At 46.2% G+C, this 18,353-nt stretch overlaps 1 protein-coding gene across 1 annotated transcript; it reads left to right on the top strand.

The window, feature by feature from the left end:
• Positions 1 to 4,020: 4,020 nt before the first annotated feature.
• Positions 4,021 to 16,632, top strand: adprm (ADP-ribose/CDP-alcohol diphosphatase, manganese-dependent). The gene is given in 8 exon segments (XM_080209362.1): positions 4,021 to 4,191; positions 10,864 to 10,924; positions 13,184 to 13,221; positions 13,223 to 13,291; positions 13,720 to 13,735; positions 16,355 to 16,411; positions 16,414 to 16,474; positions 16,476 to 16,632. Coding segments are annotated over 8 exon segments (630 nt in total).
• Positions 16,633 to 18,353: the final 1,721 nt, after the last annotated feature.

Raw genomic sequence — 18,353 nt, 5'->3', positions numbered from 1 at the left:
TGTCCTTGGTGCTTTGCACTTGACAGTGGGGGGAATGTTTTGGGAACACAGTGATCGTCAGAAGTTGGAACAGGAGGGGCAACTGATTTGGGACTGACTGAGTCAAGCAGGCTTTTTCCAAGTGGGAGTGGTGTATACAGAACGGGTCATGTAATCCCAGAGATGGCCTGACTCAGGTGAACACAGTACAAAGTCTGACAGATCTGCACAGCAGTCAAACCCCACAACCTCTCTTTCCTCCTCCCTTGCAAATTATTTTAGGAAACATGCAGGATGAGTAGAGTGAAGTCTTGTGTTCATTGGGCATATGTTTCCAACAGGAGAAATAGAAGAGATCTTCTGGCTGGAGAAGCTAACTGCTGTGCAGCAGGAATTGAAATATTAGTAGTCGTCTCTGCCCATAAGAGGCAATAGTAAGCAGGGCAACACATCCTCCGTGGCCACTTGGGCCAACCACTAATAGACAAGTGTATGTAGTGGTCAGAATCGCACGTTGCTATCTCCTGGAGAGAGCTACTCCAGCGAGTCTATGATCAGACAGAGCAGTGCTACTATCACCTCTATTCAGAGTGCCATGGATTCAGGTGATCATAAGAACATCAGAAATAGGAGCAGGAGTAGGCCATCTAGCCCCTCAAGCCTGCCCCGCCATTCAGTAAGATCATGGCTGATGTGAAGTGGCTCAGTTCGACTTTTCCCGCTTTCTCCCCATAACCCTTCATCCCCTTGCCTACCACAAACCTATCTACCCGCGTCTTAAATATATTTAGCGAGGTAGCCTCCACCACTTCAACGGGCAGAGAATTCCAGAGAATCACCACCCTTTCAGTGAAGAAGTTCCTCCACAACTCCGTTCTAAACTGCACCATTCCCCCCCACATTATCGTGAGGCTGTGCCCTCATCCTGCTGTCCTTTGAGTGGGAAGAATCTCTCTACCTCTACCCTATCCATCCCCTTCAACATCTTATACGTCTCTATAAGATCCCCCCTCATCCTTCTAAACTCCAACAAGTACAGACCCAGTCTATCCAGCCTCTCCTCATAGCTCAACCCCCTCGTCTCTGGTATCAGCCTAGTGAACCTCCTCTGCACTCCCTCCTCCAGATCATCTATATAAATGGTAAATAGCTGAGGCCCCAGCACCGATCCCTGGGGCACTCCACTAGTCACCAACCACCAATCCGAATAGCACCCATTGATACCTCCTCTACGTGTTAACCTTACCCCCAACTCTATGCCCCCTAGCCTTCTGTAACAACCTTTTGTGCAGCACCTTATCAAACGCCTTCTGAAAATCGAGAAACACCGCATCCACCGCACTCGTCACATCCTCAGAACTCCAATAAATTTGTCAGACACGACTTCCCCTTAACGAATCGTTGCTGCATCTGCTCAATCAAACAATTCTTCAAGATGCCTCGCTATTTCTTCTTGATTACGATTCAAGCATTTTTCCTACCACAGATGTTAAACTAACCGGTCTATAATTCCCTGCCTTTTACCTGCTACCCTTTTTAAACAGCGGCGTAACATTTGCCGTTTTCCAATCTTCCATCACTTCCCTGGAATCTAGCAAGGTTTGGAAAAATAATCACTGAGGCGTCCACTATCACCTCTGCCATTTCCTTCAGAACCCTGGGATACATTCCATCCGGTCCTGGGGACTTGTCCGTCATCGGTCCCGCTAGTCTGTCGAGCGCTACCTCTCGTGACAGCGATCGCGTTCAGGCCCTCGACTCCTACCATCCTTCTGTGTTTAATACCCGGAAAACTATTCGCGTCCTCCTCCTACAAAGGATGAACTAAAATCAGGGACAAAACAGTATAAAGATGCATCTTGAGAGTTGGTTTTGTTAATTGTGCAAATCACAATGCAAACCCCAAGTGTGGGGAAATACTGGCAAATGAGAGGTTAAAACCCTGAAAACTGCACAGACATCTGAAGACTTAGCGTTGCGATCTGGAGAACAAACCTTTGGATTTTTTTCAAAGCTCTGAGCAGAAATAAAACTTTGAATGACAAAGCACAATTAGCTTCTTACATGGGTAGCATACCACGTAGCTGAAGAGAAAACGCCCCACGCTGTTACATAGAACATTACAGCGCAGTACAGGCCCTTCGGCCCTCGATGTTGCGCCGACCGGTGGAACCAATCTAATGACCCTCTAACCTAAACTATTCCAATGTTATCCATGTGCCTATCCACTGACCGTTTGAACGCCCTTAAAGTTGGCGAGTCCACAAGTGCTGCAGGCAGGGCGTTCCACGACCTTACTACCCTCTGAGTAAAGAACCTACCTCTGACATCTGTCCTATAATTACCACCCCCTTAAAGCTACGTCCCCTTCTGTTAGCCATTACCATCCGAGGTAAAAGGCTCTCACTGTCCACCCTATCCAATCCTTTGATCGTCTTGTATGCCTCAATTAGGTCACCTCGTAACCTTCTTCTCTTCAATGAAAATAACCTCAGTCTCTCAGCCTTTCCTCATAACACTTTCCCACCATACCAAGCGACATCCTGGTAAACCTCCTCTGCACCCTTTCCGATGCCTCCACATCTTTCTTACAATGCGGCGACCAGAACTGTACTCAATACTCCGAGTGCGGCCGCACCAGAGTTTTGTACGGTTGTAACGTGACCTCACGGCTCCAAAACTCAATCCCTCTACCAATAAAAGCTAACACGCCGTACGCCTTCTTAACACCTGGGTGCCAACTTTCAGGGATCTATGTACATGTACGCCGAGATCTCTGCTCGTCGACACTACTAAGAGTCCTTCCTTTAGCCCTATATTCTGTACTCCTGTTATTCTTACCAAAGTGAACCGCCTCACGCTTTTCCGTATCAAACTCCATCCGACACCTCTCGGCCCAGCTCTGCAGCTTATCTACGTCCCTCTGCAAACTGTAACATCCGTCCTCACTGTCTACAACTCCTCCGACTTTGGTGTTGTCAGCAAATTTACTAATCCATCCTTCTACACCCTCATCTAGGTTGTTTATAAAAATGACAAACAGCAGTGGCCCCAAAACAGATCCTTGAGGTACAACACTTGTAACTGCACTCCAGGTTGAATATTTCCCATCAACTACCACCCTCTGTCTTCTGTCAGCTAGCCAATTCCTGATCCAAACTGCTAAATCACCCTCAATCCCACGCATCTGCATTTTCTGCACTAGCCTACCAGGGGGAACCTTATCAAACGCTTTGCTAAAATCTGTATACACCACGTCAACTGCCTTACCCTTATCCTGCTCTTTGGTCACCTTTTCAAAAACTCGATAAGGTTTGTGAGGCACGATCTACCCTTCACAAAACCGTGTTGACTATCCCTTATCAATTTATTTCCCTCTAGATGATGACAAATCCTATCCCTTATAATTCTTTCCAAAACTTTGCCGCAACAGAAGTAAGGCTCATTGGTCTATAATTCCCAGGATGGTCTCTACTACCCTTCTCGAACAAGGGGACGACGTTTGCTATCCTCCAGTCTTCCGGCACTATACCTGAAGCCAATGACGACATGAAGATCGACGCCGAAGGCTCTGCAATCTCCTCCCTAGCCTCCCAGAGAATCCTAGGGTAAATCCCATCCCGCCCAGGGAACTTATCTATTTTCACACGCTCAAGATTTGCCGACACCTCCTCCTTGTGTACTTCAATCCAGTCTAGTCTACTACTTAGAGAGATTAACTCTTCCTGCAGCATCAGACAAGGCTCGCAGAGTCCTAGATGAGAGGTCAGCTGAAGTGCATCCTGTTTAGTGATGACAACAGCTCACCAAATTAGTGATATTGCTGAGAATTTAGTAGTACGTGTAGCTTGGCAGTTTTCAATACAACTGGATGAAAGTACATTAGACATTACAGATAATGCAAACTTGCTAGTTTACATTGTATATGTTTAGCACAATTTTTTTGGTAGCTACAACTATGTGGTTTGACATTACCAACCAACACAACTGGTGCACAGATCCTTGAAGTGTTGAACAGTTATGTGATTGGCGGACAGAGCAATGGCGGCCTGCTGGGTGAGGCTGGCGCTGCTGACTCTCTGCCTGTCTCCCAGAGCCGCTCAGGCCACTGGAAAATACTCCAGGGAGAAAAATGGGGCGGCCACAGCGGGGAAGGTGACCACTGAATTCCGAATCGCCAAACTCAACCAAGTCTGGGAAAAGGCGCAGCGGGTGAGTGAGTGAGAGGGCAGGGCGGGGGAGAGGAGCTGTGTCCCAGGGGTTTGTGTGGGGGGACTTGTGTCCTAGGGTCGGGGGGGGGGGGGGGGGGAGGTGGTGGAATTGTGTCCTAGGGTCAGGGGGGGAGGGGGCGGGGGGAGGTGGTGGAATTGTGTCCTAGGGTCGGTGGGGGGGGGGGGGGGGAGGTGGTGGAATTGTGTCCTAGGGTCGGTGGGGGGGGTGGGGAGGTGGTGGAATTGTGTCCTAGGGTCGGTTGGGGGGGGGGGGGGGGGAGGTGGTGGAATTGTGTCCTAGGGTCGGGGGGGGGGGGGGGGTGGAATTGCGTCCTAGGGTCGGGGGGGGGGGGGGTGGGGGTGGAGTTGCGTCGTAGAATTAGGGACCTTGCGGTGAAGGATCCTCTTGGGGAGAGTGATCATTGTATGGTGGAGTTTCTGGTGCAGATGGAGGAGGAGGAGAAAGTGGGTTCCCGGATGCGTGTCCTTTGTTTGAATAGAGGGGAGTACGGTAGGATGAGAGTAGAATTGGTGAATGTGGACTGGGGGAGCGCGTTGGAGGGAGGGTCTGCTGAGGAGCAGTGGAGGATCTTTAAGGAGATCTTTCTTGGTGCTCAGCAGAAATTTATTCCGATGGTCAAAAAGGACCGTAGGAGGAGAGGTAATAAGCCGTGGATAACGGAGGAGGTGAAGGAAAGTGTTAAATTAAAAGCGGAGGCGTTTAGAGTAGCTAAGAGTAGTGGGCGAGAAGAGGATTGGGAGAGGTTTAAATGTCAACAAAGATTGACAAAGAAGTTGATAAGGAAGGGTAGGAGAAACTATGAAGCTGGGCTAGCGCTTAATATAAAAAAGGATAGCAAGAGTTTTTATAAATATATAAAAAGGAAGAGACTGGCTAGGGTGAACGTTGGTCCTTTAGAGGATGAGAAAGGGGACCTAGTGGTAGGGATGGGGATATGGCTAAGGTCTTGAATAATTTTTTTGTTTCCGTCTTCACGGAGGAGGACGTGAATAATTTGCCGGGTGTTAGCGATGGAAAGGCAGAAGGACTGGAGGGTCTTAATGACATTACTGTTACTAGAGAGGCGGTGCTCGGCAGACTGGAGGGGCTGATTGTGGACAAGTCCCCAGGACCGGATGGAATGCATCCGAGGGTTCTGAAAGAAATGGCGGAGGTTATAGTGGATGCCTTGGTGGTTATTTTCCAAACGTCGCTGGATTCCGGGGAAGTGCCGGAAGATTGGAAAACGGCTAACGTTACGCCGTTGTTTAAGAAGGGTGCCAGGCAAAAGGCAGGGAATTATAGGCCGGTTAGTTTAACGTCTGTTGTAGGTAAAAATGTTAGAATCCGTCATCAAGGAGGAAATAGCGAGGCATCTTGACAGGAATTGCTTGATAGAGCTGACGCAGCACGGTTTCGTTAAAGGGAAGTCATGTCTGACAAATTTACTGGAGTTCTATGAGGGTGTGTCTAGGGCGGTGGATAGAGGAGAGCCGGTGGATGTGGTCTTTCTGGATTTTCAGAAGGCGTTTGACAAGGTACCTCACAAGAGGTTATTGCAGAAGGTCGAGGGACATGGAGTTGGGGGTAGGGTGTTAGCGTGGATAGAGGATCGGTTGTCAAATAGGAGGCAGAGAGTGGGGGTCAACGGGTGCTATTCGGATTGGCGGATGGTGACTAGTGGAGTGCCCCAGGGGTCGGTGCTGGGGCCTCAGCTATTTACCATTTATATAGATGATCTGGAGGAGGGAACCGAGTGTATGGTGTCGAAATTTGCTGATGACACCAAGATTGGGGGAACGGCAAATTGTGCGGAGGGTGTGGAGTGTCTGCAGAAGGATCTAGATAGGCTGGGCGAATGGGCCAGGAAATGGCAAATGGAATTTAATGTTGGCAAGTGTGAGGTGGTCTACTTTGGTAGGAATAATGGTAGGAAGGACTATTACTTACATGGCAAAAAACTGCAGCAGGCGACGGTGCAGAGGGACCTCGGGGTCCTTGTGCATGAGTCGCAAAAACCCAGCTTGCAGGTGCAGCAGGTGGTCAGGAAGGCGAATGGGATGCTGGCCTTCATAGCGAGGGGGATTGAATATAAAAGTAGGGAGGTCTTGCTGCGGCTGTATAGGGCATTGGTGAGGCCGCAGCTGGAGTACTGTGTACAGTTTTGGTCGCCGTACTTACGCAAGGATATTCTGGCCTTGGAGGGAGTGCAGAGGAGGTTTACTAGGCTGTTGCCGGAGTTGAGGGGGTTGAGCTATGAGGAGAGGCTGAATAAACTAGGCTTGTACTCGTTAGAGTTTAGAAGAATGAGGGGAGATCTCATTGAGACGTATAAGATGATGAAGGGGATGGATAGGATAGAGGTGGAGAGGCTCTTCCCGCTCAGAAAGGATAGTAGGACTAGGGGGCACAGCCTCAAGATAAAGGGGGAGCGGTTTAGAATGGAGTTGAGGAGGAACTTCTTCACTCAAAGGGTGGTGAATCTCTGGAATTCTCCACCCGTTGAAGTGGTGGAGGCTGCCTCGCTAAATATTTTTAAGACGCGGGTTGATGGGTTTTTGATAAGAGAGAGGATTAAGGGTTATGGGGAGAGGGCGGGAATGTGGAACTGAGCCATGACAGATCAGCCATGATCTTATTGAATGGCGGGGCAGGCTCGAAGGGCTAGATGGCCTACTCCTGCTCCTATTTCTTATGTTCTTATTGGGAAGTATGAGCTCAACTGGGTTAACTGCAGAGGAATCATAAGCAATGGGACAGTCGGTATGACTGGGCTAAACAGCGGAGTTATATTAAGAATTAAGGAATCGGCCGGTCAGGACTTTGTTTGGAATCGTTGCTTCGTTGACCACGAGGCATTGGCATTAAAAGCAATTCCATCCAATCTTGGGTGTGGAAAGGAACTCAAAGTTGTGAATGTCATTAAACGCAGGGCACTCAATTCCTGGCTTTTCAATGCTCTGTATTGCTGATGTGGGAGTCAAGCACACACATTTATTGTTTCAGACAGAGATATGTTGGCTGTCGAGTAGTTGGATGCATGGCAGCGTTGACAAACTGTGGTATGAAATCCATGCTTTCCTTCTTGAGAAATCGTTCCCTCTGCTGATTTGTTTGATGATGGAAGTTGGATGTCAACCCTGTCTTACCTCGCAGGCATCTTTTTGAATCGTAGCGTCTTACAGAATCGCAGAATCCCACAGTGAGAAGGAGGCCATCGAGCCTGCAGCGACCACGATCCCACCCAAGCCCTATGCCCGTAATGTCATGCATTTACCCTAGCTGGTTCCTCTGACACTAAGTGGCAATTTATCAAAGCCAAGCCTAACCCGCACATCTTTGGACTGTGGGAGAAAATCCATGCAGACACAATGAAACTCTACAGAGACAGTGACCCGAGCCAGGAATTGAACTGGGTCCCTGGCGCTGTGAGGCAGCAGTGCTAACCACTTTGCCACAATGCCACAATTCAGAATGAACTGAACCCAAAATTGCAAGGGAAGGATGAGATTCTTTTCAGCACTGGGAACAAATAGATGATTTCCAAAAGTCATCGGAAGTTTAACGAGTGCGAGTAAAAAGCCAGAACTACACATTCCCCACACTGCTAGGACACATCAAAGAAAACAGTGTCAGTGAGGGAACTGTCAATACACTGACAAGCTATATTCAGCTACATCTGGCTGCACTGATCGTCAGCTTTCGTTGCTACTTTCCAGAGAAGTTTGACATTTGGAATGAAAAGAGGTGGGTGAAACACTTCTTTTGAGTTCAAGATCCCTGGGTCAGTTATTAAGAACATAAGAAATAGGAGCAGGAGTAGGCCATCTAGCCCTTCGAGCCTGTTCCACCGTTCAATAGAATCGTACCCGATCTGAAGTGGATCAGTTCCACTTTCCCACCATAACCCTTAATTCCCTTGTCTGTCAAAAACCTATCTACCCGTGAGTTAAATATATCTAGCGAGGTAGCCTCCGCCACTTCAATGGGCAGAGAATTCCAGAGATTCGCCACCCTTTGAGTGAAGAAGTTACTCCTCAACTCCGAACTAAACTGCCCCCCCCCCAACTTATCTTGAGGCTGTGCTCTCTAGTCCTGCTATCCTTTCTAAGCAAGAAAAATCTACCCCTCCTCTATCCATCCCTTTTATTATCTTATACGTCTCTATAAGATCCTCCCTCAGCCTTCTAAACTCCAATGAGTACAGACCCAGTCTATTTTGTCTCGCTCATAGTCCAACCCCCTCATCTCCGGTTTCAGCCTAGTGAACCTCCTCTGCACTCCCTCCAAGGCCAAAATATCCTTGCGCAAGTGTGGCGACCAAAACTGCACACAGTACCCTAGCTGCGGCCTCACCGGTGCCCTATACAGCTGCAGCAAGACCTCCCTGCTTTTATATTGTATTAACTTAGAGCTGCCTCCAAATGAGGAAACAGAGCTGTTGCACCTTGATTTGATTTATTATTGTCACATGTATTAACATAGTGAAAAGTATTGTTTCTTGTGCACTTTACAAAACATACCATTTGTCGAGAGAAAAGAAACGAGAGAGTGCAGAATGTAGTGTTACAGTCACAGCTAGAGTGTAGAGAAAGATTAACTTAATGCAAGATAAGTCTGCAGATTCAAAAGTCTGCAGGGAAAGTTGTTCTTGAGTCGGCTGGTACATGACCTCCGACTTTTCTATCTTTATCCTGAAGGAAGGTGGTGGAAGAGCGAACGTCCGGGGTGCGCGGGGTCTTTGACTGTGTCGGCGGCTTTGCCGAAGGAGCAGGAAATGTAAACAGAGTCGATGGATGGGAGGCTGGTTTGTGTGATGGACTGGGCTACATTCACGACCTGTTGTAGTTCCTTGTGGTCTTGAGCAGAACAGGAGCCATAACAAGCTGTGATACAACTAGAAAGAATGCTTTCTGTGGCGCATCTTTAAGACTTGGTGAGAGTCGGAGCTGACGTGGCAAATTTCCTTAGTTTTCTGAGAAAGTAAAGGCATTGGTGGGCTTTCTTAACTATAGTGTCGGTATGGGGGGAACCAGGACACGTTGGTCATCTGGACACTCGAAGCTCTCGACATTTCTACTTCGTCCCCATTGAAGTAGACAGGAGCACGTTCTCCTTTATGCTTCCTGAAGTCGATGACAATCTCCTTCGTTTTGTTGACACTGAGGGAGAGATTATTGTTTCTTCACCAGATTCTCTGTCTCGTTTCTGTACTCTGTCTCGTCATTGTTTGAAATCCGACCCGTTAAGGTGATGTCATCAGCAAATTTGAAAATCGAATTGGAGGGGAATTTGGCCGCAAGGTCATACGCGTATAAGGAGTCTAGTCGGGGGCTGAGAGCACAGCCTTGTGAGGCACCGGTGTTGAGAATGATTGTGGAGGAGGTGTTTGCGTATCCTTACTGATTGTGGTCTGAGAGCACCTGACAGCATGTTAAAAGCATGCCACAAGCCCGTGAGGTTGTCATCATTCTGGATTTGCGTCTCCCAGGAATAATAGTGCTGAGTAAAACAAGCAGCTTGTTGCTACTGCCCTTCATAATTACCTGTGTGTGAGGTGCACAGTGGTTAGCACTGCTGCCTCACAGTGCAAAGGACCTGGTTCAATTCCAGCCTTGGGTGACTGTGAAGTTTCACATTCTTCCATATCTGCATGGATTTCCTTTGCGTGATCTGGTTTCCTCCCACACTCCAAAGATGTGGACGTTGGGTGAATTGGTCGTGCTAAATTGCCCCTCAGTGTCCAAAGATGTGGAGGTTCGGGAGATCCAAGCTCTGCAGTCCTGCCAAGTCTGGTTGTGAATGCTGGCGGACGATTAAACACCAGGAAGAGGAGGCTGAACAAATATCCCCATCCTCAACGGTGGGAGTCCAGCACATCAGTGTGAAAGATAAGGCTGAAGCATTCACAACAATCTTCAGCCAGAAGTGGCTGAGTGGATGATCTATCTCAGCCTCCACCAGAGGTCCCCAGCATCTCACATGCCCAGACTTTATTCAATTTGATTCACTTCAGATGATATCAAGAAATAACTAAAGGCACGGGATACTGCAAAGATAACATTTCCGCAACAGTACTGAAGACTTGTGCTCCAGAACTTGCTGTGGCCCCAGCCTTGCCAGTATAGCTACAACACTGGCATCTATCCAGGAATGTGAAAAACTGCCCAGGAATATCCTGTCCACGAGAAGCAGGATAAAATCCAACCCAGCCAATTACTGCCCCGTCAGCAAATAGAAAGTGTTATCGAGAGTGCTATCCGGCGACGTTACTCTGCAATGACGTGCTCGATGATGCTCAGTTTGGGTTCCACCCAGCTCCTGACGTCATTACAGTCTTAATCCAAACGTGGACCAACCAACTGAAATCCAGAGGTGAGGTGTGAGTGACTGTGTTTGACCGAGTGTGGCATCAAGGAGCCCTGGCAAAACTGGTGTCATTGGGAATAACCCTGTACTGGTTGGAGTCGCACCCAGCACAAACGATGACGACTTTGGCTGTTGGAGGTCAATCGTTTTCATCCCGGAACACCGCTACAGGAATTCCTCTGAACGGTGTCCAAAGCCCAGCCACCTTCAGCTGCTTCACCAATCACCTTCCCTTTATCGTATGGTCAGAAATAGAAATGTTTGCGACGACTCAGAAACTGAGCAGTTTTTGCCCACACGCAGCAAGAGCTGAACGACGTTCAGGCCTGGGCTGATGAGCAAAATTTGCACCACACCAGTGCCAGTAACGATCACCTCCAACAAGAGAGAATCCGACCGTCTCCCCTGGACGTTCAACGATATTAGCGGAGTTGAATTCCTCGGGGCTATCTTTGTGCAGAAACTGAACTGGAGCAACATCATAAACACCGTGGCTATAGCAGTAGACACAGTAAGAAGTTTCACAACATCGGGTTAACGTCCAACCGGTTTATTTGAGAGTAATCCCAAAGCTTTCGGAAATGGTGTTCCTTCGTCAGGTGTGTGGAAGGTATCGCCTGACGAAGGAACACCGTGTTCCACCGACGCACAGTGGCAGCAGTGTGTACCACCTACAAGATGCACGGCAGCAATTCACCGAGACTCCCTCAACAGCGCTTAGCACCTTGAAGAACCGTTGCAGCAAACTCATGGAATGCTACCACCCGGAGGTTCCCCTCCAAGCCACCCACGTACTGACTTGGAACTATACTGCCTTTCCTTCACTGCGACTGGGCCAAAATCCTGGAACTCTGTCCCTAAGAGTTTTTCTTACATCCTGTCAGCTTCACGTCCAAGTAGATGGCTCACCGCCACCTTCGCAAGTAGAATTTGGATTGGGCAGTAAATGTCAGCCCAGCCAATGATGTTCACGTTCCAGGAATGAATTTTAAGAAGTTGTTCATCCTGCCTATGTGAAACTAGACTTGTCAAATCCACAAGTTCACACCACATGATCAGAATTCTAGTCATCTTCAAATGTTACTTATCAATGACCCTTCAACCCATGATAATACATCTGTTTTGCTTCTTAAATAATTCAAATCTTCTTTTCTCCACTAAAGGAGCATATTCCATAAGTTGATTGTGTAGTGAAAGATGAATCATAGCTACCTTTTCTCCCCCTTTGCTTCTCCTTTTTCTCAATTTTACCTCTGTCCCACCCATCTCCCTCTCCCCCCACAATTTCATCTGTCACAGTTTAGCCTCTGATTTCAGTTTCTCTGCTGTTTGGCCATTCACACCTTGTATTCTCCCTGTGGACTGCCATTAGCAGCCTTTTTAAGGAAGGATATACTTGCATTTGGAAGTATAGCAAAGGCTTACTAGATTGGTTGCTGGGACGAGAGGGCTGTCCTACGGAGAGACGTTGAGTAAATTAGATCTATTTTCTCTGGAGCTTAGAAGAACGACAGGCGATCTCACCGAAACATTTAAGATTACGAAGGGGCTTGACAGAATAAGTATCGAGATGTTGTTTCCCTTGGCTGGGGAATCTAGAACGTGGGAAAACAATCTCAGCGTAAGGGGCCAATCAATTAGGACTGAGATGAGGAGACATTTCTTCATCCGAAGCATTGAGAATCTGAGAGTTTTAGTCTGGGCGTTGTGAATGCTCCATCACTGAATGTACTTAAGGCTGGGACGGACACATCTATCTTAGTCTATCAGAGAATTCAAGGATATGGGAGCAGGCATGTAAGTGGGGCTGAAGCCCAAGATCATTCATGATCTTACTGAATGTCGAAGTAGTCTCAAAAAGCCATGCAGTCTACTCCTGCTCCTATTTCTTATGGGTGTCTGGGTAGTGTTAAGAAAGAGTATGTGGTCTATCAGGTCCACTGACTGTATTTCAGCCTTTCCATCTCAGACTCACCAAGGATGAGCTTACAGGACAATGGAGGTTTGATCTTTTTCAAGTTTGGTCTTAGACATAACGAATAGGGACAATTTCCAGTGGAATTTCAGTGAAATAACAATCACTGCTCTAGCATTTTGCCTAATATGGAAAACGTAGAAATAGAAGAAGTAGGAGGCCGCCATTTGGCCCTTCGAGCCTGCTCTGCCATTCATCACGATCGATCATGGCTGATCGTCCAACTCAACTGCCTAATTTTGCTGTCTCCCTGTGGCCTTTGATCCCGTTCGCCCCAAATGCTTTATCTAGCTACCTCTTGAATATATTCAATGTTTTGGCATCAACCACTTCCTGTGGTAATGAACTCCACAGGTTCACCACTCTTTTGGTGAAGAAATGTCTCCTCATCTCTGTCCTAAGTGGTCTACCCTGAAACCTCAGACTGTGACCCCTGGGTCTTGACTCCTCCACCATTAGCAACATCCTTCATGTATCTACCCTGTCCAGGACACATGGGTAAAATTTGGAGAAGCCCCAAGATATTTAAAAAAAAATTAAAATACATTGAGTCTCCTAGCAGTATTGCAGAAATGTGGGTTATGCTTGCAAATGTTTGAAATTGTTATAACTTGAGAATTGAAAAGTTCTGAAATATTTCATTCATAGGCCTCATTGGGCTGGATAAACGCTTTGTGGCTTTCAATAGGAGGTTTCAATCAAGAGCAGTTGGATTGGCTAAACAAAGTACTAACGTTCTTGGATAATAACTAGGAGGTAAAACTTGCTGGTAAGCGAAGGCTTAGCAAAATATATCTGAGCCGAAGCTTTGATTTCAGAACATGTGTCCGCAAGATAATACCAATAATACAAAAACATTTTAGAAGTAACTGGAAATCAAAAGTGAGCACACAAGTTCGCTGAAATCACTTTTTGCATGCAGTACGAAGTCTCGCAACACAAGGTTAAAGTCCAACAGGTTTATTTGGAATCACGAGCTTTCAGAGCACCGTTCCTTCATCAGGTGAGACTCTCAACTTTCCTAGGTGGCAGAGTTCCATTGTCATGTCTTTTTGACAGTGTCTCGCAGCTGCCCTGCTGCATCTTGAGAATATGGACTCTATATTGGTTTCCAGGTTGAGGTGTCTGCTGTAGAGGTGGTGTATGAGGTGGCTGAGGAGTGTGAGAGAGACGTAGTGGCAGAGTCTCTCAGCGTGATCTGTGTCATAGGTCAACTTGAGTGGGTTCGTGATCTGTAGTCCCCAGAATCTTGTCTGCTTTCTTGCATGTTTGTAGAAACTTGTATCAATATGCGTGGGCTTACTGAGATTCTCTCCGCTTTGAGCAGCGCTCCAAAAGCTCGTGATTCCAAATAAACCTGTTGGACTTTAACCTGGTGTTGTGAGACTTCTTACTGTCCTGCCCCAGTCTAATGCCAGCATCTCTATATCATGACTTTTTGGGTGGAGGTGGAGTATTTCAGATCCTGATTAGCTCAGTGTAATAACATTGTGGTTTGGAGGAACAGCACAATAGGGATTCTATGATCCTATGATTATTGAACCCATAGATGATTTCAGAGCATGCGTTCCAAAGCTATTAAGATAAATTGTACGTAATCAATACGTTATACGTGACTTTGAATTTTTTCTAACCGTCTCCACCAGTAACAAACCAGCAGTTCTTTACCCAATTGTTACATTGTTCAGAATGCTCTCTCCAACTGTAATAACATTTGGTGATAAGTCTGTGTATGCAGTGGGGAGTTTAGCACAATTAGGACAAGCAGAACAACAGTGGGATTAATTATTTTGATATGAGATAGCTTACCTGGACAGGGAACGTACACCTAGGTCAAGAAGAGGATGGAAGAAACCTACTAATGTTTAGCTGATACAATGCTTCATCTTTCCAAGTCTGTAGATCGTAGAATTGACTCTATTACAGGAACGTCGATGCTCACGACAACTGCTGCCAACAAAAAAGACAAAAGATTAAAAACAATTGGCACAAGTACTTCTGAGAGTCTAAGTGAAGCAGAGGTTGACGGACTAACCAAACTTCCCACCCTCCCCCAACACCCCAAAAACAGACCCAAAACACTTAACCTTGCTTTTATTTTAGCCTTTAAATGAATTCCAATCTAACCTGTTAGTCTTTATAATCCGAGCATTTGGCATCCTGCAGACGAGTGCATGTGTGGACGTGCGTGCAATGACAATGACACCTGATGTATCTGCATCTTCTGTTTGCCATCTAGTTAGAGAATTGAGCATTACAGATACTGGACCAAGATCAGGCATCACCCTTTTCCAGCTAAATAAAGGACTGTGATTGGCCTCGAAAGGCATTGCGTGCATTTGTCAAATCTGGATGTTTACCACAGTGCATTAATCATTGTGGAATGCCATTTGTATCTGATTGTTATTTGTCAAGGTAATAACTTATCTTTGATTATGGCAACGTAGGAGTAGGAGTGGTCCATTTGGCCCCTTGACTCTGTTCTGCCATTTAACTATATCGTGGCTGATCTTCAGCCTCAGTGCCATCTGCCCACACTATCCCTTCCTGACATTGGTATTTAGAAACCTATCAACCTCTACTTTGAACATTGGATGAAAAGTAGGCAACTACGTTTGATGTTCAGTGAGATTATTCCTTCTGCCACCTAGCTCCATATACTTACCAATGCCCCTTTGTAACAAAAATCTAGCAACTTCAGATTTAAAATTTATCTAGTACCAGCTGCTGTTCCTGCAAGAGAATTTCAAACTTCTACCAGCTTGCTCCAGATTTCCTTCCTCCATTCCTGAAGAGTCTTGCCCTAGCTTTTACACAATGCCCCCTGTCCTGGATTCCCAACCAGAAGAATGCTTCTGTTTATCTACTCAACTTTCCCTTTAAGATCTTGAAAATCAGAATATCCCTTAACTTTCCAAAGGATACGACTTGTTTGTGACATCTCTCCTCAGAATTCAATCCTTGCAGTCTAGGCAATATTTCTTGTAAACATACGCTGTACATCCAACAACGTTAATTATGGGTGTTAAACTTGGAACCGCTCACGGTAACACCAGGTGTGGACTAACCAGAACTTTGTATAACTTAAACCTGACTTCTATCCCTTTTTGTTTTCGACCTCTCGATATGAAGGTCAGCACTCCATTAGCTTTTTTGAAATATAACTCAGTTGACTGGTTTATTTGTTTTCAACCCATGTAGAAAACATAGCATTAATGGAGAAAGTTAGAGATTGTTGGGATAACAATCTATAAGTTGTTATAAGTTACAGATTGTTGCCAGCACGGTGGCACAGTGGTTAGCACTGCTGCCTCACAGCGCCAGGGGCCCCAAGTTCAATTCTGGCCTCGGGTGACTATGTGGAGTTTGCACGTTCTCCTTGTGCCTGCGAGAGTTTCCTCTGGATGCCCCGATTTCCTCCCACGTTCCAAAGATGTGCGGGTTAGGGGATTGGGCCATGCTAAATTGACCCTAGTGTCAGGGGGATTATCAGGGTAAATATGTGGGGTTGCTGGAATAGGGCCTGGGTAGGATTATGGTTGGTACAGACTTGATGGGCCAAATGGCCTCCTTCTGTACTGTAGGGATTCTATGATTCTGCAAATTGAGGCTTAAATCAGGGAAATGCATAAATGGGAAAAAAACCATGGGTTAGAAGGCACAGAGTCTGAGAAAATGAAGTGCCCGAAGATTTGGGTGATAAATGGTTATTATTGTAGGGATGGCAAGGGATATCTGAATCAGTCTGATCCCCTGTCATCAAATAGACTACCTGGATTTGATGTACATCTGAGCAATGTCTTTTTTTCCTTACTGCAGCCCACTTTGCAATCCATCCACATTTTACAAAAACACGAGGCGTTGCCTGGAACTACGATCCTCAGTGCTGCACGCACACGCAAGTGTCCTGGATTTTCTAGCCGGGTACGATCACGACGGTGGACGACCGTGGAATTCACCACCTTACCGTTGAAGGTGTGATTGAAATGTCACCAGAGAGCCACGCTTTTGGAACTGTCTACATACACAACGACAGAATGATTTTAAAGGGGAGAGGCAGGATTCAGGACAGGAGTCTACATTACAAACAAATCTGAATCAATGTATATATTAGCACATTGGACATATGTTAATATATTGTGTCATATGAGCGTGGTATGATCAAAACTAGACCATGTATTTGCAGCTACAGATTAAAATATCAGATCTTGTAGTCTCAATACTGTTTGTTTTCCATCAGAATATCTGTACCTTATTTCAAAATTATGGGAAGAGTCACAGAAGAATTCATACGTGATTTTGGGACTTGCATCCTTCACAATCAAATTTTGTCCCACATTTTACAGGTTTCTTGCTCACACTTATCTCTAACTTATCTCTAACCCAAAAGGTTTAGGTTCGAGTCTCATTCGTGAAATTACAGCACCCAATCTTGACTAACAAATCAGTCCTGTCAGAAGCGGTACCTTTCAGATGAAATCTTAGAATAGCATCCGTAACAGTGCAGAAATGGCCATTCAGCCCACTGAGTTTGCATTGACACTCAAGTCAGACTATCTTACCCAGGCCTTCTCCCCCACCTGATCCCCATAACCCATTTAGCGTGGCCAGTCCACCTAATGTGCACATTTGATTTGATTTATTATTGTCACATGTTTTGGGATACAATGAGAAGTATTGTTTCTTGTGCACAATACAGACAAATCATAACATTCATAGAGTACCTAAGAGAGAAGGAAAGGAGAGTGTTACAGTCATAGCTAGAGAAAGATCAGCTAAATATAAGGTCCAAAGTCCACTCCAAAGTCTACTCACAGCAGGGAAGAAGCTGTTCTTGAGTCGGTTGGTTGATGATCTTAGACTTTTGTATATTTTGTCTGATGGAAGAAGGTGGAAGAGAGTATGTCCCGCGTACTTGGGTGTCCTTAATTATGTTGGCTGCTTTTCCAAGGCAGCGGGAAACGTAGATAGAGTCAACGGATGGGAGGTTGGTTTGCGTGATGGACTGGGCTACGTTCACAACCCTTTGTAGTTTCTTGCAGTCTTGGTCAGAGCGGGAGCCATACCAACCTGTGATACATCCAGAAAGGATGCTTTCTATGGTGCATCTGTAAAAATAGGTGTTGTAGCAGACGTGCCAAATTACCTTAAGCCTGAGAAAGTAGAGGCATTGGTGGGCTTTCTTAATTATAATATCAGCTTGGAGGGACCAGGACAGGTTATTGGTGATCTGCACACCTAGAAACCCAGACTGAAATGTTAAACTGATGCCCTATTTGAAGAGCAGCAGCAACTCTCCGATGTCCTTGTCAATATTTATCCCTGAACCAACATCACGAACCAAAAGCAGATGATCTGGTCATCATCTGGGTGCAAGGCAACTTGCCTGGTGTGGCATCCCCCCAAAGGGCAATAATGCAGCACTCTGCACACCACCGGAAGGAGGTGGGACAAAATGCAAACAACGATAGTATCAAGTGATTGGGCAAGCAAACAACCCCACCCGTCAGATTGGTCCTAAAGCTTGTTTCTGCTAAACATTCCACTCATTCCTCTCACATGCCAAACCCTCATAACATTATACCTCATTCCTTGTGACTTATAACCATTCCTCAGGAATGTTCAAATTTCTAACACGGAATGGGAAAATATGCTTTACTCATAACTGTCAAAGCCATAACATCTCAAGTAATTTTGTAATGGCCTAACTGCATTAAACACAATCAGTGCCGCACAGTTCATGTGTAAGCTGGTCAGCATGCACGCAATTTTTCCAACTTGTCAAAGGCAACTGAAGCCAGCAACCATCCTGAGGTTG

Source organism: Carcharhinus amblyrhynchos, chromosome 21 (assembly GCF_965287045.1).
Source record: "Carcharhinus amblyrhynchos chromosome 21, sCarAmb.v2.hapA, whole genome shotgun sequence".
Lineage (NCBI taxonomy): Eukaryota > Metazoa > Chordata > Chondrichthyes > Carcharhiniformes > Carcharhinidae > Carcharhinus > Carcharhinus amblyrhynchos.
Note: the sequence above shows the minus strand (reverse complement) of the source record. Positions and strands in the feature narration are given on the sequence as shown.